Genomic DNA, 20,033 nt, shown 5'->3' on the forward strand with positions numbered 1-20,033 from the left:
GCTTCAGCCAGTCTCTCCGTTCGGGGTCCCTGACTTCCCGCAGCAACAATGAGTGGCTCATGCCTGTTATCCCAGCACTTTGGGAGGCTGAGGCAGGAGGATTGCTTGAGGCCAGGAGGTCGAGACCAGCCTAGGCAACACGGTGAGGCCCTGACTCTACAAAAAATTTAAAAATTAGCCCAGTGCGGCCGGGCGCGGTGGCTCAAGCCTGTAATCCCAGCACTTTGGGAGGCCGAGACGGGCGGATCACGAGGTCAGGAGATCGAAACCATCCTGGTTAATATGGTGAAACCCCGTCTCTACTAAAAAGTACACAAAACTAGCCAGGCAAGGTGGCGGGTGCCTGTAGTCCCAGCTACTTGGGAGGCTGAGGCAGGAGAATGGCGTGAACCCGGGAGGCGGAGCTTGCAGTGAGCTGAGATCTGGCCACTGCACTCCAGCCTGGGCGACAGAGCGAGACTCCGTCTCAAAAAAAAAAAAAAAAAAAATTAGCCCAGTGCGGTGGCACACACCTGTGGTCCCACACAGCAGGCTGAGGCAGGAGGATCGCTTGAGCCCAGGAGGTCGAGGCTGCAGTGAGCCTTGATTGCATCACTGCACTCCAGCCTGAGTGATAGAGCAAGACCCTGTCTCATAAAAAAACAAAGTCCATGGGGTAGGTTGTCTTATCTTAATTTTTCCACCAGAAGAAGGATGCACAGAGAGAGAAAATATTGCCCCAGGTCACACAGCTGGCAAGTAGTAGAGTCAGGGCTCCATCCCAGGCCACCAGGCATCAGAGCCTGCTTCGTGAGTGGCCACTGGCCCCAGGCACAGTGGGTGTCACCTCCTCCTTTACCATCCAGAGGCAGAAGCAAGGAACTGCCCTTCTCTGTGGGTCTAATTTTTGAGACCACGGGAACATTTTCTAGAAGCCTCTGGCCAGTCTCTCATCCTCTCTTGTCAGCAGAAGCAGGTCACATATGTTCACCCTATGCCCAGCAATTGTCTAGGGTTGTGGCATTGCCTGAGTTGATCAGAGCAGTGTCTCAGCCCTAGCTGCATACTAGAAACACCTGCAGAATTAAAAAAAACCCATGCCCTGCCCCCTGCCTCTTTAAATTAGAGCTGCTAATGTAAAGGTTATTTATTTATTTATTTTTGAGACTGAGTCTCATTCTGTCACCCAGGCTGGAGTACAGTGGTGTGATCTCGGCTCACTGCAACCTCCACCTCCCAGGCTCAAGTGGTTCTCCTGTTTCGGCCTCCCGAGTAGTTGGGACCACAGATGGGTGCCACCAGGCCCAGCTAATTTTTATATTTTTAGTAGAGAGGGAGTTTTACCATGTTGGCCAGGCTGGTCTTGAACTTCTGACCTCAGATGACCTGCCTGCCTTGGCCTTCCAAAGTGTTGGGATTACAGGCATGAGCCACCGCGCCTGGCCTATAAAGGTTTTTAAATGAGTATTAGGTGAGCTCCTAGACAACATCAAGGCTTGGTCAGCAGGGAGGAAGGAGCAGCAGCTGCTTGCAGGTGGACGCCAGAACTTCTAGTGCCCTCGGATCAAAGCCAGGCGAACAGGCTCTCTGGGCTTCCTTCTCACTCTCTGGCCATCACATGAACCGCCTTGCTAGCCTCTCCTCCTTCCAGTCACCAGAGAGGTGCTGTTTGCTTACGTATGCCACGCCAGGCTCCGGGGTGAACATATGCTGTCACTTAATTCTCCCACCACCTGCTGCCTGCCTGGGCCACTGCATTAATTGGGATTCTTTTGGTTGCAAGTGAGAGAAATACAACTGAAACAATTGTAGGCAGAAAGGGGGATCTTACCATTTTGTGCATTCGTGAGACGGTATGTCTAACTTAGAAACAATCCAAGAATTTCTCCATCTGCTGTAGATGGGCCCATTTCCAAACAATGGACAAAGTCAAAAGTCACAGCAGTTCTGGGTTAATAAGATAGGCTTCCATCCTGGCCACAACCAGAGAGGATGCTGGGAATGCTCTTCCTGGCTGCAGTCTCAGGGAAGGATTCTGATTGGTCCAGCTCAGGTCATGTGCCTCTCGTCCATGGTCAGGGTCTGGGGGAAGATGTGCTAGGGAGACAGACACAGAGACAGCAGCCCTCCTTGCCTGCCTCTGTACAATGGATCTTGACATTGGGAATGTTATGTTATGTTATGTTATGTTATGTTATGTTATGTTATGTTATGTTATTTTTGAGATGGAATCTCACTCTGTGGCCCAGGCTGGAGTGCAGTGGTGAAATCTCGGCTCACTGCAACCTCCGCCCTCCAGGTTCAAGCAATTCTTCTGCCTCAGCCTCCCAAGTAGTTGAGATTACAGGCGCCCGCCATCACACCCAACTAATTTTTGTATTTTTAGTAGAGACATGGTTTCACCATGTTGGCCAGGGTGGTCTCAAACTCCTGACCTCAAGTGATCCACCTGCCGTGGCCTCCTAAAGTGCTGGGATTGCAGGCGTGAGCCACTGTGCCTGGCTGACACTGGGAATTTGAGATGAAGTCTTGATGTGTTGCCAGGCTGGAGTGCAGTGCAGAGGCCCGATCTCGGCTTACTGCAATCTCCACCTCCTGGGTTCAAGCGATTCTCCTGCCTCAGTCTCCCGAGTAGCTGAGATTACAGGCGCACAACACCACTAATTTTTGTATTTTTAGTAGAGACAGGGTTTCACCATGTTGGCCAGGATGGTCTCGAACTCCTGACCTCAAGTGATCCACTCGTCTTGGCCTCCCAAAGTGTTGGGATTACAGGCATGAGCCACTGCGCCCGCCGAACTGGGAATTTTAAAATGTCATGAGTTTGTGATCCCTGAGCCCCTCTGTGCTGCACAGTGGCTCTTGTGTTTCCCAATCTTAGGGGTTTTTCTTCTCATTCTAGATGAAGAGCATGAGCGTGGGGGACCCCCGAACCTTCCCCTTCATCGAGCCCCCACCACCAGCCAGCCTGGAGACCGCCATCCTCTACCTCCGGGACCAGGGGGCCCTGGACAGCTCAGAGGCCCTCACGCCCATTGGGTCCCTGCTGGCCCAGCTGCCTGTGGACGTTGTGATTGGTGAGTACCCACCCCCTTCGTGATCACGCAGAGCACCAGGAGCGTGTGTGGGCACAGCTAACTCTCTGAGTGTCCTGGGGGCAAGTGTGTCTGTTTCTTCCCTGGGTCCAGTTCATTTATTCACTCTTCACTGGGCCAGGCACTGTTCTAGGTGCTGGGCATATAGCAGTGGACAGAACAGACACAAATCTCTAGCCTCAGGGAGCTGACATTTTGGTGAAGAAAACCAGCAATAAGTTAGGACAATAAGGAAAAGGTATAGTAGATCAGATGGTGCATAGTGTTCTGGAGAGAAGAAACAACGGGGTTGGGGAATGGGGAGTTGCAGTTTCTAATACAGGCCTCAGGTATAAGGCAGACCTCACGGGGAAGGTAACATCTGTGCAGAGAAACGGAGATGAGGGCTAGGAGCCATGCAAATACTAGAACATGCTTGCCAGCAGAAGCAGAGAAACATGGCCGGCACAGTGGCCCACACCTGTAATCCCAGCACTTTGGGAGGCTGAGACAGGTGGATTGCTTAAGCCTAGGAGTTTGAGACCAGCTTGGGCAAAATAGCAAAACCCTGGTTTCTACAAAAAAAAAAGAAAAGAAATATAAAAATAGAATGTGAGCCCTGTATGTAATTTAAAACTTCCCAGTAGCTACATTAAAAAAGCAAAAACAGGCTGGGCACAGTGGCTCACGCCTGTAATCCTAGTACTTTGGGAGGCTGAGGTGGGTGCATCACGAGGTCAGTAGTTTGAGACCAGCCTGGCCAACATGGTGAAACCCTGTCTCTACTAAAAATACAAAAATTAGCCGGGTGTGGTGGCGTGAGCCTGTAATCGCAGCCACTTGGGAGGCTGAGGCAGGAGAATCGCTTGAACCTGGGAGGCAGAGGTTGCAGTGAGCCGAGACCATGCCATTGTAATCCAGCCTGGGCAATGGAGCAAGACTCCATCGCAAAAAAACAAACAAAAAAAAAAGCAAAAAGAAACAGGTAAGATTCATTTTGATAAAATAGCTGATTTAACTTAATATACCTAAAATATAATTTTAACATAATCAATATAAACATTTTTTGCAAGATGTTATGTTACTTTTTACCATACAGAGTCTTGGAAATCTTGGCTTGGACCAGCCATGTTCAACTGCTTAGTAGCCATGTGTGGCCAGAGGCGGCCATATTGGACAGTGCAGATGTAGCAGAGGGCGTTCAGGCAGTGGGAACAGCCAGTGCGGAAGCCCTGTGGGGGGCACATGCCTGCTGCTACGAGAACAGTGAGGAGCCCGGTGTGGCTGCAATGGAGTGAGAGGGAGAAGGCGGGAGATATTAACCAACAGTCCCATTCATTCATTAAATACTTTTTTTTTTTCTTTTTTTGAGACTGAGTTTTACTCTTGTTACCCAAGCTGGAGTGCAATGGTGCCATCCCGGCTCACCGCAACCTCCGCCTCTTGAGTTCAAGCAATTCTTCTGCCTCAGCCTCCCAAGTAGCTGGGATTACAGGCATGCGCCACCACACCTGGCTAATTTTGTATTTTTAGTAGAGATGGGGTTTCTCTATGTTGGTCAGGCTGGTCTCGAACTCCTGACCTCAGGTGATCTGTCCGCCTTGGCCTCCCAAAGTGCTGTGATTACAGGCTTGAGCCACCATTCCTGGCCCATTAAATATATATATATAATTTTTTTTTTTTCTTTGAGACAGTGTCTCGCTCTGTCGCCCAGGCTGGAGTGCAGTGGTGCGATCCCAGCTCATTGCAGCCTCCGCCTCCTAGATTCAAGCAATTCTCCTGCCCCAGTCTCCCGAGTAGCTGCGACTGTAGGTGCCTGCCACCATACCTGGCTAATTTTTGTTTTGTTTTGTTTTGAGACAGTTTTTGCTCTGTTGCCTAGGCTGGAGTGCAGTGGTGTGATCTCAGCTCACTGCCACCTCCTGGGTTCAAGCGATTCTCCTGCCTCAGCTTCCTGAGTAACTAAGATTACCAGCTCACACCACCATGCCTGGCTAATTTTTGTGTTTTTAGTAGAGATGGGCCTTCATCCTGTTGGCCAGGCTGGTCTCAAACTCCTGACCTCAAGTGATCTGCCCACCTCAGCCTCCCAAAGTGCTGGGATTACAGGCGTGAGCCACCGTGCCCGGGCAATATTTGTTTTTTCAGTAGAGACAAGGTTTTACCATGTTGGCCAGGCTGGCCTTGAACTGCTGACTTCAAGTGATCTGCCCCACCTCGGCCTCTCAAAGTGCTGGGATTATAGGCTTGAGTCACAGCGCCTGGCCCATTCATTAAATAATTTTTGAGCACCTGCTGCGCCTTCTCCCTCTCACTCCATTGCAGCCACACCGGGCTCCTCACTGTTCTCGTAGCAGCAGGCATGTGCCCCCCACAGGGCTTCCGCACTGGCTGTTCCCACTGCCTGAACGCCCTCATGCTACATCTGCACTGTCCAATATGGCCGCCTCTGGCCACACATGGCTACAGTTCTAGATGCCAGAGATATGACAGTGAATAAAACAAAACTCCTGCCCTCACGGAGTTCACATGTAATGGAGGAGATGGACAGGGGCAGATAAATGAGTGAAACACGGAATGTCAGCCGCCGGTTCCCGCTCGGGTGGATGCAGGGCGTGGTGGGCACAGTGGGGGCTGGGAGCAGTGTTATGCGGCTGTCCTGGGAGGCCTCACTGAATGGTGACACCTGGGCAGAGGCCTGAAGGAGGGGAGGGAACAGCTGTCCCTCTGGCCCTGGGTCAGGTGAGGAGCTTTGAATTAGATGGGAAGTGTTTAAGTGGCACTGGGTTCTACGTGACTGAAGGTGGCCAGAAAATTCATCAGCTGACCTGGCGGTTCTTTGAGGATCTAGAAAGGCCGGGTCCACAGAGGTAGATGGAGACCATTTTCAGTTCCGGGCCCTCCTGATCTCAGGTCTTCAGTAGCCAGTCACAAGCAGATGTGGTGCTCCTCGTCCCCATGCTATGTGTCATCGGAAATAGGGCGTTAATCTTGAGGGATTTAGGGCCAGCAGACCCTCTGACCCTGTCGCTCTTGTGGCCATCCTGTGGCGTGCCATCAGTGTCTCAAGGCACTCAGCTGACGCTGCAGATGCCACCGCTAGAGGCTGGGGGTGGCCTGTGGTGTCTGGCTTGCAAGGCTGTTTCAGAGAATGTGACGCAAAGTGCCCCGGCGCGAGTGACAGGAAAGACAGGCTGCCTCGCTTGAATTCCCCGGCACTTGGGGTAATCACAGGGCCTCCCTTGGGAGGCACAGGCAGGTGGGGTACCCAAGATCCCCCAAACACAGAAAGAAGTCCTGGCTTTTCCACAGCTCAGACCCCTCCCACCTCTCTCCTCTGCACAGCGTGTCCCCAGCTCTGCCCTGCGCCCCTCTCTTGCGGGCTCAAGGATGTCAAAACTCTTCCTCTCCCTCATTCCTGAGTCATGCTCACCCCTCCTGGGGAGTTCACTGACTGAGGCTTGTTCATCTTGCCCGATTTTCCTGACTCAAGACTTTCTATTTCCAGCAGCCTGCGGCCCACCATGGCAGGACCACCCCTGTGTGTGTTAACACCATTAAAGTCCCCCATCCTTGCAGCACAGCGGGCTTCATTGTGGGCAGAAGGCTGGATCCGCTGGACTCGGAGGGCTGCCCGGGCTGAGAAGATGGTTCATTTTTGTTTGATTTATTTTTATTTATTTATTTGTTTTGAGATGGAGTCTCACTCTGCCCTCCAGGTTGGAGTGCAGTGGCGTGATCTTGGCTCACTGCAACCTCCACCTTCCGGGTTCAAGTGATCCTCCCACCTCAGCCTCCTGAGTAGCTGGGATTACAGGCATGTGCCACCACACCCAGTTAATTTTTGTATTTTTAGTAGAAACGGTGTTTCACCACGTTGGCCAGGCTGGTCTTGAACTCCTGACCTCAAGTGATCAGCCAGCCTCGGCCTTCCTAAGTGCTGGGATTACAGGCGTGAGCCACTGTGCCTGGCCTCATTTTTGTTTTGGAAGGAAACAGGGCTAGAGCAGAGAGAATCTGAGCTGAGAAGCAGAAGAATGTTCTGTGAGTGCTTGCTGTGTGCCAGTTCGGAAAGGCTCTGTGGACTTTCCATTATTTCATCCTTACCTGCTGAGGGCAGGGCCTCTGATCGTCCCCAGTGTGCAGATGGAGAAACTGAGGCTGGGCCCAGGAGGCTCCTGAGAGCCTGGGGGAAGCCTGGCTTTGATCGGAGGTGATGCTAAGTGCCTCACACACATTATCTCCCTGAGGGCTGGGGGCAGGTGCCCCCACTTTCCCTGTGGGGAAAACAAGGCTCAGAGAACTGCTGCTCAGGGTCACAGTGGGAACCAAGAGGCACGGATGACCCTGTGCTGGGCGTCCTCTGTGCCGGGTGGAGTTCTGAATGCTTCACTGGGTGAAACACACCAGCCTCTTGGCAGCCTGAGGAGAGGCCGATGCTGTTGTTCCCCCATTTACAGATGGGGAAGCAGCGGCACGGCGAGGTGGGGCCACTTGTCCCTGGTGACAGAGCTGGGGCATCCTGGAATAAGACAGGGGCCTGCACAGTACAGCCCCGAGCCCTACTTTAGGGTCACCTTTGATTTATGAGGCCAGCTTTTTTGTTGTTGTTTGGTTGGTTGGTTTTTGAGACGGAGTCTTGCTCTGTCACTCAGGCTAGAGTGTAATGGCACGATCTCAGCTCACTGCAACCTCCGCCTCCAGGGTTCAAGTGATTCTCTTGCCTCAGCCTCCCAAGTGGCTGGGATTACAGGTGCCCGCCACCACACCCAGCTAATTGTTGTATTTTTTAGTAGAGCCAGAGTTTCACCAGGTTTGCCAGGCTGGTCGCGAACTCCTGACCTCAGGTGATCCACCCACCTCGGCCTCCCAAAGTGCTGAGATTACAGGTGTGAGCCACCACACCTGGCCTTGTTTTTTTTTTTTTTTTTTTTTGAGATGGAGTTTTACTCTGTCACCCAGGCTGGAGTGCAGTGGTGCGATCTCTACTCACTGTATCCTCCACCTTCTGGGTTCAAGCACTTCTCCTGCCTCAGCCTCCCAAGTAGCTGGGATTACAGGCACCCACTACCATGCCTGGATAATTTTTGTATTTTTAGTAGAGACGGGTTTTCACCACGGTGGCCAGGCTGCTCTCGAATTCCTGACCTCAGGTGATCTGCTTGAGTCCAGTTTTGTGACAGGCACTGCGGAAAGTCAGCAAAGGGAAAGAGTGGGGGCGGGTCAGACACATGACACAGACCACTAGCCACAGGACAGGAGGGCAAGGGAGTCCCCGGAAGTCCAGCATCAGCTTGGGCACCCAGAACCAGGGGATGTCTAGATGTCTGCTGTGGAGCACTCACAGATGGAGACAGTGGTCACCAGCTCTTCGGCTACCCTGGGAGATGGTTCCTGCCACTTTTCCTCTCCGTGGCCTCCCCTCTGCCCCTCCTCCCCTTTCCCTGCCTCTCCCAGCCCCTGCCCCATCTTTCTCCATCTCTCCCCTGCCTTCTGTCCCCTCTTCCTCTTCCACCTCCACCTTGACTTAAACAAAGGTAGCAGAAGCAGCTTCATCCTGTGATAGGCACAGGAGTCAGTGCGTGCCTGTGCCGGGGCAGAGAGGGACTCACTCACAGGTCACACTCTAGCGCAGAGGAGAGACGTCCACCACAATGGGTCCAAATGAGCTCCTAGAGCAAAGACCAAGCCAGGGAAGTGTCAGAGTGCTTGGGGGGTGGGTTGTAAATAGCAGAGCGGGGAACTTGGTGACAGGAGTAGCCGGCGCTTAGACAGTGTCTCCTGTGTGTCCGAGGAGGCAGGCACTGGCCATCTCCAACCTACAGATGGGGAAACCGAGGCCCTTGCCCACGGCCTCATGAGCAGAAAGCACAGCGCGTGGGTTTGAATCTGTCCATCTGGGTCACGAGGCCAATAGTGGGCAAGATGGAGGGGGTGGGAGCAGGAGGGCAGGCGGAAGGGCGGGCCGGGGCCCCGAGGGGTGAGGGCTGCGCCTGTCCTGGCACCCAGGAGCCTCAGCCCCGTGTCTCCGCTCCAGGGAAGATGCTGATCCTGGGCTCCATGTTCAGCCTGGTGGAGCCTGTGCTCACCATCGCGGCTGCGCTCAGCGTCCAGTCGCCCTTCACCCGCAGCGCCCAGAGCAGCCCAGAGTGCGCGGCAGCACGGCGGCCGCTGGAGAGCGACCAGGGTGACCCCTTCACACTCTTCAACGTCTTCAACGCCTGGGTGCAGGTGAGGCTGGTGGTGGGGCCCCTCTGTCTGTCACCCTGCTCAGGGCCAAGGCCTTCTGTGGTTGTGGCTCCTCCTCATGTCCTACCCTGGGAGGACCACTGAGCCCTCCACCGACTGGGCCTGCCTGGGGAGGGCCACGTCTCCACCATCCATGGCCTCGGCTCGAGACAGCATGTGCCCAGGCCCGGGGCACAGAGGAGCCCGGATTTCTGGAGCACTGATGAAAACCTGTGCCATCTGGAGAAAGTCCAGGCTCCTTGGGGGGGCATCTGGATATCCAGTATATGTCCCCTGAGTCCCCACCCTAATGCTGGCCCTGTACCGTAGTGCTGAGGATCCATCAGTGCCAAAACTACCCTGGCCCTGCCCTACTGGGGCTCACAGCCCAGTGCAGGGAGACAGACCACTGATGTGACAGTGACAACCCAGAGAGGGCTGGAATGGGGAGTCCAAGGGCCTGGGAGAGCCCAGAGGGCTGTCGAACCCAGTGTGTGGGTAGTCTGGGAGGGCTTCCCATAGGAGGGGGCACTGGGGCTGAGACCTGGAAGCAGCAGAGCAGGTGTCCCTGAGGGATGCTTGTGTTGGGGTTCTGGGTGCTGGGTCAGCCCCTCCCTCCCTGAGCTGGCTGGGCCCTGACACCCTGGCATCTGCTCCTCCCCTCAGGTAAAATCTGAACGAAGCAGAAACTCTCGCAAGTGGTGCCGCCGCCGGGGCATAGAGGAGCATCGGCTGTACGAGATGGCCAACCTTCGGCGCCAGTTCAAGGTGAGGCTCAGGAGGAGGGGTAAGGCTGGCGCCGCCCAGGCAGATGCATGCAAGCACACTCTAGGGCACTGCCTCCCCTTCCCGGAGAGCAGTCAGACCAGAGTCCCACCCTGCACCTACCTCCCCCACCACCCGGTGACCAGGTGTTGGGGCAGCCGGGCAGGGCAAAGGGAGCAGAAATCCAGGAGGGCTTCCTGGAGGGGTGGACGGAGTCAGTGGACATGCAGCATCCTCGGGAAGAGCTCGCCCTCCCGACCGGGGATGCTGAGCTGGCTGCATGGGCGTGGTGCTGGAGGCAGCCTATGGTTGTGGTTGGGGCCGGCACATCTGGAGCCAGACACCCCAGCCACAAACCTGGCTCTGCCATTTCTGACAGCGTGGCCCCGGGCATGTTATTGCTTGTCTCTGGGCCTCAGCTTCCCCTAGAAAAAAAGAGAGGATAAAAGTAGCACCTGCTGGGCAGGCGTGGTGACTCACGCCTGTAATCCCAGCACTTTGGGAGGCTGAGGCGGGTGGATCACGAGGTCAGGAGTTCGTGATCATCCTGGACAACATGGTGAAACCCCGTCTCTGCTAAAAATACAAAAATCAGCCAGGCTTGGTGGTGAGTGCCTGTAATCCCAGCTACTTGGGAGGCTGAGGCAGGAGAGTCGCTTGAACCCAGGAGGCAGAGGTTGTGGTGAGCCAAGATTGAGCCATTGCACTCCAGCCTAGGCAAAAAAAAAAAAAAAATTTGGGTTTCTCCTGTGCCCACACAGTTCCTCAGCTTGTTTCATGGATACTCCGTGGATGTTCTCCATCTGAGTGCAGAAAGACCTGCTGTTAGGCCCTTTTCCGTGGTTGTATCCATGGATTGAGGATAGAATAAGAGTTCCTGGTGTAACCCGTTCTCTTTGGTTAGAGATGGGCAGGCGGAGGCCCAGAATAGGCAGTCACCCAGCCGACGCCTCCTGTGCAATTTCTGGGGTCCTGGTGTTGGGGACCACAGATGCCCTGACTGCTCTCAGCATCGGTCCTGAGGTCTCTGGCTGCTAGAGTTCAGGCTTCACTGGTCCCCAGATGCTTTGAGAATCTAATGGAAAGTGTGAGCCCTTTGCACACACACATGCAAACACACAGACACAAACACACACATGCACACACGATCTCCTGTGTCCTCCATCGGCCAGGGCTCAGCAGGAAACAGAGGGTCCAACCAAATCAGGTCGCTTGAGGAATGTTGACAAGGTGTGGACACGGGGAGGGCATGGGGAGGGCAGGGGTCTCCGATTTTATGGGTCACAGTCAGCTGGAGGGTCTGTTGAGTCCAGATGCCCAGCCCCGCTCAGCCCCCTCCACTCTCCACTTGGTCGTTCTGGAATGAGGCCCAGGACTTGGCATTCCCACCAAGTTCCCAGATGCCCCAGGGCTACACTCGGAAGCGCTAGTGCAGGACGCCCACCAGGGCTGTGTGGGAAAGCAGGGCTCTTTGAGGGGCATCTGGATATCCAGTATATGTCCCCTGCCCCAGACCCGAGGGGCAGGTGGGGCAGTCACCAGAGCCTGGAGCCAGCTTTTGGAGAAGGCACTGGGCACCCCTGCCTGCCTCCTCCTGCCCCTGGCCCCGGTGTTCCCTCCGCCGACAGTGAGGACAGCTCTCCCTCTGGAGCAGCGATCCGCGCCCAGCACCACGCGAGGGGCTGTCCTCATTCAGCCCCCTTTGGGCACTAGCAGCCCTGCCACCGGGAGGGTCCCCATTTCCATATGAGTCCAGAGCCCACTGAGTCTGCTCTGAGGCCCTCACCCCTGCCCACCTGCCCCCAGGAGCTGTTGGAGGACCACGGGCTGATGACGGGGGCCCAGGCCACACAGGTGGCGGACAGCTACAGTCGGCTGCAGCAGCGCCGGGAGCGCCGGGCCCTGCACCAGCTGAAACGCCAGCACGAGGAGGGCGCGGGGCGCAGGCGCAAGGTGCTGCGGCTGCAGGAGGAGCAGGACGGCGGCTCCAGCGAGGAGGACCGGGCTGGCCCAGACCCCCCAGGGGCTGGCGATGGCGTGGACATCCAGGTGGGTGCCATGGGCTGTGGGGTGTGGGGGTAGGTGGGTGGGGTTTACCAAGGTGGGTCTTGACCTCTCCTGGGGGTTCCCAGGGGCCATGGCCCTGTCCTTATTTCAGGAGCCGGGTTTCTGTGGATGGTGCTTGGCCCCAGGTATCTGCAGCACCTGGGGGTCTGCGGATCATGGTAGCAGCTCCTCAGGTCCCCTAAGACTCTGCCTTCCCATGTTCCCCCCAGGATGTGAAGTTCAAGCTCCGGCATGACCTGGCGCAGCTGCAGGCCGCTGCCAGCTCAGCCCAGGACCTGAGCCGCGAGCAGCTGGCTCTGCTGAAGCTGGTGCTGGGCCGGGGCCTGTACCCGCAGCTGGCTGTCCCCGACGCCTTCAACAGCAGCCGAAAGGACTCAGACCAGGTGGGGCCTGTTCTGCCCCATCCTATGTTTCGTCCTCCAACACACGAACCCTGAGTGCCTGTCCTGAGTGCCCTGAGGTCCTCATCCCTGCCCACCTGCCCCCAGGAGCTGTTGGAGGACCACGGGGTGACTGAAACAACCCTGGTTCTGTCCCCATGGGGCTCACAGCCCAGTGGGAGGACAGACCTGTCCCCAGACAACTCAGAGTGGGCAGGGCTTGGGGAGCTGAGGACACTGTAGGAGCCCACAGGGGGCACCTGCCCCAGATTTGGAGGAGTCAAGGAGGGCTTCCTGGAGGAGGGGACCTGGGCCAGAGGGTGGAGGAGAGGCATCCTGGGCAGAGGAGAGCAGATAGGAGGGCCTGTGCTTCCTTTCCGTCCTCCACAGATTTTCCACACACAGGCCAAGCAGGGCGCCGTGCTGCACCCCACCTGCGTCTTTGCTGGCAGCCCCGAGGTGCTGCATGCACAGGAGCCAGAGGCCAGCAGCTGCGATGGAAGCCGAGGTACAGTGAGCCCAGGTGGAAGGAACCCCCATCCGGGATGTGAAGGGCGGGGATATCGTGAACTCCCGGGCCCCTCTGGCTGGGGCTCCCCCTGATCCTTCCCACACCGGTCCGGGCTGGTATTGACAGGGGCCCGCAGGAGCGGAGGTTCCAGGGCCAGGCCTCCCTGGGTAGCCTTGGGTGACTCACCCCTGCTGGGCCTCGCCCTCCCCATGGTGGAGATAGCCAACCTGAGCCAGTGTGGCTGTGCCCAGGGAGTGAACACCGGTCAGGGGCCTGTCCCGTGGGCTCTGTGAGCTCCCACCTGGGTCCTGCAGGGGGAGGCCCCCCCGGCGCCCGTGTGCATGGAAGGGTGTCTCGCTGCAGACATGGCTGCCTGCTGGGAGTCACACTCAGATTTGGCCAGGCCACTGAAGCCATGCTGTGAGCATATTCTTTCTACCAATGTGTACATTGACCGGGTGGCACAGGCGGGCCTCTGATGGGCCTGGGTGGGCCAGGGTGGGCCTGAGTGGTCCTCCTCAACCTTTCAGACGACAAGGACAAGATGAGCAGCAAACACCAGCTCCTCAGCTTCGTGTCCCTGCTGGAGACCAACAAGCCATACCTGGTGAACTGCGTCCGCATCCCTGCCCTCCAGGTGGGCCTCTGCCCCACCCTGCCCCCATGCCCAGATATGAGAGCTGCGTTGCCCAGGGTGGTGGGTAGGGGCACCGCGTGGGCTTGGAGGGGCCGCCTGGCACCTGGGCTGGCTGCAGGCGTCCGCCTCGGGCCGTTGCTGTGGCCGCTTTTTCTCTCATTCATGGAGTTGCTCAACAGTTACCTGCCGAGTGCCTGCTGGGTGCCAGGCGCGGTGCCAGGGGCGCAGCAGGGAACCAGGCAAGAAGGCCAGCCCCTGCCCTCCCAGGCTCCCGTGGCAGGGGACAGTGATAGCAGTAGCACAGTGACGCCCTGAGCGACCTGTGGGAAGGTGGTGCTGGGCAATAGAGAGTAGGGTGGGGGTGAGGGTGGACACAGGGTGTGGCATAAGATAAGGCCACCTGGTGTCTCCAAGTAGACACCCAAGGAGGAGAGTGTGCGGATGTCGGGCAGAATGTCCCCGGCAGTGGAGTGGCCTGTGCAGAGGCTCCGAGGCAGACACGTGCCTGGTGTGCAGTCGGCAAGGGGGAGTGTGCAGAGATGAGGCCCGAGAGGCGAGGGAGACAGGACCCTGGGAACTTCTGAGCAGAGCTGGGCCAGGGTCCCAGCCAGGAGGGCTGGCGGCCGCCAGGAGGGAGAAGAAGGGCGCGGCCCGGGTGGAGGCTGAGGCCGAACTCAGATCGTGGATGCCCTTGCATGGGCGCTGGCAGCAGAACCATGGGCCCCACGGCAGCCGCTGCCCTGCCCCGAGTGCTCCTCGAGTGTCTCCGTGATCCAAGGCCTGGCCTTGGAGTCCTCACGCAGCCCTGCAGGTCTCCCTTTATAGAGGGGACTGAAGCTCAGGCAGGGGTGGGGACACGTCACCTGTCTAAGTCACAAAGCGAGCAGGTGGCCAAACCAGAGCTCCCGGGTCACGCTGCCCCCTCCTGCCTCCCGCTCACTACCAGCAATGCCCAGCGTGGGTCCCAGAGAACGTGGAGGGAAGAGAGGAACCTGTGGGCTCCCAGAGCCTCAGGGTTTCGTTGACACTGTGATTGCCACCAGCACCACGAAAGCCAGCTCAGTTCAGTCACCTCTGTGCATGTCCACACCTCCCTCCAGCCCGCCTGGTGGGCCAGGCGCTGTTAGTGTTCTGGGGGCCGGGGGTGCAGCTGTGGTCAACGTCGACCACACTCCCCACCCTCATGGGGCTCAGACGGTAAACCAAAAGGGTGATGCCGGGCGCTCGTGTGAGCATGGGAAAGCAGGCAGCACGCACCGAGGGACAGAGGGTTGGCAACCAGCTGGACCGCAGGAAGCGGAACAGACCTGCTACCTGAGGCGCTGCGCTCTCTGCCTGCACTGGACCGCTTGTTGAGAGAATCTGGCCGGCTCACACCTAGAATCCCAGCACTTTGGGAGGCTGAGGTGGGAGGATCGTTTGAGCCTAGGAGTTCAAAGGGCAGCCTAGGCAACATAGGGAGACTCTATCTCTACAAAAAATTTTTAAAAGTTAGCTGGGCGTGGTGGTGTGCGCCTGTAATCCCAGCTACTTGGGAGGCTAAGGCAGAAGGATCGCTTGAGCCTGGGAGGTCGGGGCTGCAGTGAGCTGTGATTGTTGACACTGCACTCCAGCTTAGGTGACAGAGTGAGACCCTGTCTCAAAAAATAATAAGCCAGGCATGGTGGCTCATGCCTCTAATCCCAGCACTTTGGGAGGTCGAGGTGGGTGGATCAGTTGAAGCCAGGAGTTTGGCACTAGCCTGGCCAATGTGGGGAAACCCCATCTCTACTAAAAATACAAAAATTAGCTGAGTGTGGTGGTGGGCGCCTGTAATCCCAGCGACTCGGGAGGCTGAGGCAGGAGAATCGCTTGAACCTGGAAGGTGGGGGTTGCAGTGAGCCAGGATCGCACCACTGCACTCCAGCCTGGGCGACAGAGCGAGACTCATTTCAAATAAATAAATAAAAATAATAATAACAAAAAGAAGATGGAGACACTTCACATTCACATAAGCAAGCAGAACAGTATATGGAGCCCTCCTGTGCCATCCCCGGCCCCCAAACCATCCACGCATGGCCAGTCCTGCCCTTTTCCTCTGCCCTGGCCCCAGCCCCGAGAATTTTCTCCAACATCGAATGAGCCACAGCACCGGTAATTACAGCCCTGACTTCCGTCTTCACAGGGGAGCGTGTGCTCAGGGTCTGGGCTCTCGCTGCATGTCATGTGTGTCTGAGTGCCTGCTGTCCCTCTGCCACCCTGCCTGAGAATGCAGCTGTCTCTCTCCCAGCACGCTCCCATCTGCCCCCCGCCACCCTGCAACCCCAGCCCTCCCCTGACTCAGCGGCTGCCTTCATGTCATATCCCCAGCGCCCGCAGGGGTGCCTGGTACAGCGGGTAGATGGTGGGTAGGTGGATGCCTCGCATAGACAGGGCTGGTGGGTGGGCAGGAGCCCAGCCGGGCAGGGCCTGTCTCCAACATCGCCCTGCCCCCACACCTACTCCCTGTCTTCCGCTCCCTCTCTTCCAGTCCCTCCTGCTTTTTAGCCGGTCCTTGGACACCAACGGTGACTGCTCCCGCCTGGTGGCCGATGGCTGGCTGGAGCTGCAGCTGGCAGACAGTGAAAGTGCTGTCCGGCTCCTGGCGGCTTCCCTGCGGCTCCGTGCCCGCTGGGAAGGTGCCCTGGACCGGCAGCTGGCGCATCAGGCCCAGCGGCGGCTGGAAGAGGAGGAGCAGGATGTGCCAGTCAGCCCCAAGGAGGTGGCCACCCTGAGCAAGGAACTCCTGCAGTTCACGGCATCCAAGGTACCTTCCACCAGGGTGCCCGTGCCTGCCTATGGCCAGAGGGGGTGTCCGCCACTGGGCTTGAGCCTCTGGAAGGCCTGGCTTCCCATTCACTCCACTGGGCACATTTGAGGGTTTTCAGGCCACAGAGGTTCAGTCACTCACCCAAGGTCACTCCACTGGTCTGGGTGGAGCCAGGATTTGATCCCAGGAGCCTGGTTCCAGAGGCCATGCTACCCACTACTGCCCTGTTTACTAAGCACGTTCTGCAAGCGTGGCTGATCCCCCCTTGCTAACAGTCAAGAACGGACAAGGTGTGAGAGGGAAGCCATAGGTGTCTGCTTTTGGATGGGAAGAACCGAACTGAGCAGACTTGAAACCAACCACCGACTCTTAGGTGGGAAGCAGAAATTGCTCCTGGTTCTACTTCATGTGGGTGGGGTGAGGAGAAGGGTGCAATTCAGGCTGATTTCCTGGAGTAGAGGGGCTTGAGGACAAAGGGGCAGGAACCCAGTGAGCCATGGAGAGGGGACCAAGGCTGACATGCTAGGAGGAGGAGGGGTGAGGCGGCCAGACAAAGGTTAGACTCAAGGTCTGAATGGGGTCCCACCAGTGACAGGGGCAGAAGAGGGGTCTGGGGAAGGCAATTTAGATGGGGGTGGGTTATCAGGATATTCTAGACAAACCCCTGGTCATGCGTGTCTGCAGCCAAGTTGTGATTGGCTTAAGCACTTGGCTTCCATAACTGCAAAGCCCGAGGGAGGGCTTCAGGCACAGCTGGATCCAGGTGCTTTGGCGGCATCTCCCTGAGCCTGTCTCTCTTGATTTCCTGTCTCTCCTTCCTTAGATTCCTTACAGCCTCCGGCGGCTCACGGGGCTAGAAGCCCAGAACCTGTATGTGGGACCCCGGACCATCCCAGCCACCCCCCATCTTCCTGGCCTCTTTGGCAGCTCCACCCTGTCCCCCCACCCCACAAAGGGGGGCTATGCAGTCACCGACTTCCTCACCTACAACTGCCTCACGGTGAGCATGAACCCTTCTTCCCTGAAGGTGGGATTTCACGAAGACCCCACCCCTGACCCCACAGCCTCATTTCGCCTTAGTCCAGGGACATGATTCCCACGTGGGGCCATGGCCCTGAGGGCTTCTGGGAAGGGTCCCAGGGGGGCAGTGGGTGGTGGGTGGCACTTGGTGGGGGCCCAGCCCTGACAGCTGGCCTGCCGCAGAGTGACACGGACCTGTACGGTGACTGTCTCCGAACCTTCTGGACCTGCCCCCACTGTGGCCTGCACGCGCCCCTCACGCCCCTGGAGCGCATCGCCCATGAGAACACCTGCCCTCAGGCCCCACAGGATGGGCCCCCAGGTAAGCACGGGACTGTGGGGACCGGGCCACCTCTGCCCGGCCGTCTGTCCATCCCATGATGATCTCCTGTGTGTGCGGGCACTTGCCAGATGCTCCGAGAACTGATGACCTCCACCTGCTGGCCCTGGCTGGTGCCACACACAGGCTTTGACCTGAAGATCAGCGGCCCAGGGCGGGGAGGGCCTGGAGCGCCACCTCTTTCTGCCTGCCTGTCCCCTGTGGTGTCTCTATGTTGCTGTCTTTGTCTCTTCGTTTCTGGCTCTCTGTGGCTATGTCTCTTGTTCTTTTTCCCTGTCCTGCAGCTGTCTCTGCCTTGGTCATATCCATCCTGTTGTCATCCAGGGATGCTACACACTGGGGTTCAGTGGGGGAGACAGCACTGGGACCATGTGCCCCCACCCCAGGGCTGGCTCTGTCTGCCTCTCAGTCTCCATGTTGCTCCTTATATCTTTCTCTTTGTCTCTCTCACTAGCAGGGATGCAGAGTAAAGACAGGCCTGTGTATGTTTGTTTGTTTGTTTGAGACGGAGTCTGGCTCTGTCGCCCAGGCTGGAGTGCAGTGGCCGGATGTCAGCTCACTGCAAGCTCCGCCTCCCGGGTTCACGTCATTCTCCTGCCTCAGCCTCCCGAGTAGCTGGGACTACAGGCGCCTGCCACCTCACCTGGCTAGTTTTTTGTATTTTTTAGTAGAGACGGGGTTTCACCGTGTTAGCCAGGACGATCTCGATCTCCTGACCTTGTGGTCCACCCATCTCGGCCTCCCAAAGGCCTGTGTATTTTTATTAATCCAGGAAGGCTTCCTGGAGGAGGCAAAACTTAGTTCCCCAAAGGCCAGGAGAGCACCTGAGCCCCACGGGTGCCTGGCATTTGGGTGCGGGTAGACATGTGCACTGGAAAGCCCCCCTCACAGCTTCCTCCTTTTCCTCCCTTAGGGGCTGAGGAAGCTGCCCCTGAGACCCTCCGGAAGACGTCTGTCCTGCAGAGGCCCTACCACTGTGAGGCCTGCGGGAGGGACTTCCTGTTCACACCCACGGAGGTGCTGCGCCACCGGAAGCAACACGTGTGAGCCGGGCCAGGAGCCCTGCCCAGCTCCCTGCAGCCTACCTGCCCTCCAGCCCAGGACTAGGGGCAGGACCCCCAGCCTGGGTTTAGCCCTGTGGTCCTGTCCCAGTGCGGAGGGGCTGGAGCGTCGATTGTGAATAAAGCCTCACATGCTGACACACACTGTTAAGCCTGCACCTACCCATCCAAAAACCAGCAGCTGCTCTGTTAGTCCTCCCCAGGGTCTAGCTTTCCTTCTTCCTGCTGCAGGGTGCTGCCTGAGGCATCCTGGGTAGGAGGGGCATTAGAACCAGCAGGGACCTCCCATGTCTCCTGGTTCCAGGTGCAGGTTCTTAGCACCTCCGCAGCCACTCTCTCGAGTCCATCCTCAGTCTCTGCTTCCCCTTGAAGTAGGGGGACCCTGAATTTGCCCGTCCACCTGGGTCACTTTGAGAGTTGTGCAGGGGGCTTGGGGCACTGGTGTTCACGTAAGACCACAAGCTGCACCATAAGACCCATTCCCAATAAAAAAGAAAAGAACAGGCCGAGCCGGGCGCGGTGGCTCACGCCTGTAATCCCAGCACTTTGGGAGGCTGAGGCAGGTGGATCGCCTGAGGTCAGGAGTTCGAGACCAGCCTGGCCAACATAGTGAAACCCTATCTCTACTAAAAATACAAAAACTTAGTTGGACGTGGTGGCAGGCACCTTTAATCCCAGCTACTCAGGAGGCTGAGGCAGGGGAATCGCTTGAACCTGGGAGGTGGAAGTTGCAGTGAGCCGAGATCACGCCACTGCACCCCAGCCTGAGCAACAAGAGTGAAACTCCATCTCAAAAAAAAAAAATTCAGGCCGAGGCAGGTGGATTGCCTGAGCTCAGGAGTTTGAGACCAGCCTGGGCAACATGGTGAAATCCCGTCTCTACTAAAATACAAAAAATTAGCCAGGTGTGGCAGCATGTGCCTGTAATCCCAGCTACTCGGGAGGCTGAGGCAGGCAAATTGCTAGAACCCAGGAGGCGGAGCTTGCAGTGAGCCGAGATTGTGCCACTGCACTCCAGCCTGGGCAACAGAGCGAGACTCCATCTCTTAAAAAAAAAGAAAATGAAAAGACAATAAAATCACTCAGGAGAAAAAGAAAAACAAGGCATGGCATAGGAATGGAAGGAGAACAACCTGTAGGTCCTACAGATACGAAAAGGAGAAGGGAATACGATAACATGCTG

The 20,033-nt window shown here is 57.1% G+C and overlaps 1 protein-coding gene across 1 annotated transcript in view; it reads left to right on the forward strand.

The window, feature by feature from the left end:
- The window catches only part of DHX34 (DExH-box helicase 34), a 37,100-nt gene extending 17,741 nt beyond the window's left edge, over window positions 1-19,359 (forward strand). The window contains exons 7-17 of the mRNA XM_050772063.1: window positions 2,882-3,056; window positions 9,091-9,284; window positions 9,948-10,049; window positions 11,853-12,095; window positions 12,323-12,496; window positions 12,884-13,001; window positions 13,535-13,641; window positions 16,151-16,426; window positions 17,253-17,429; window positions 17,633-17,771; window positions 18,703-19,359. Of these exons, the coding sequence (XP_050628020.1) occupies window positions 2,882-3,056; window positions 9,091-9,284; window positions 9,948-10,049; window positions 11,853-12,095; window positions 12,323-12,496; window positions 12,884-13,001; window positions 13,535-13,641; window positions 16,151-16,426; window positions 17,253-17,429; window positions 17,633-17,771; window positions 18,703-18,836 (1,839 nt within the window). The 3' untranslated portion in view covers window positions 18,837-19,359. The remainder of the gene's footprint in view (window positions 1-2,881; window positions 3,057-9,090; window positions 9,285-9,947; window positions 10,050-11,852; window positions 12,096-12,322; window positions 12,497-12,883; window positions 13,002-13,534; window positions 13,642-16,150; window positions 16,427-17,252; window positions 17,430-17,632; window positions 17,772-18,702) is intronic.
- Window positions 19,360-20,033: the final 674 nt, after the last annotated feature.

Source organism: Macaca thibetana, chromosome 19 (genome assembly GCF_024542745.1).
Source record: "Macaca thibetana thibetana isolate TM-01 chromosome 19, ASM2454274v1, whole genome shotgun sequence".
NCBI classification, from domain to species: domain Eukaryota; kingdom Metazoa; phylum Chordata; class Mammalia; order Primates; family Cercopithecidae; genus Macaca; species Macaca thibetana.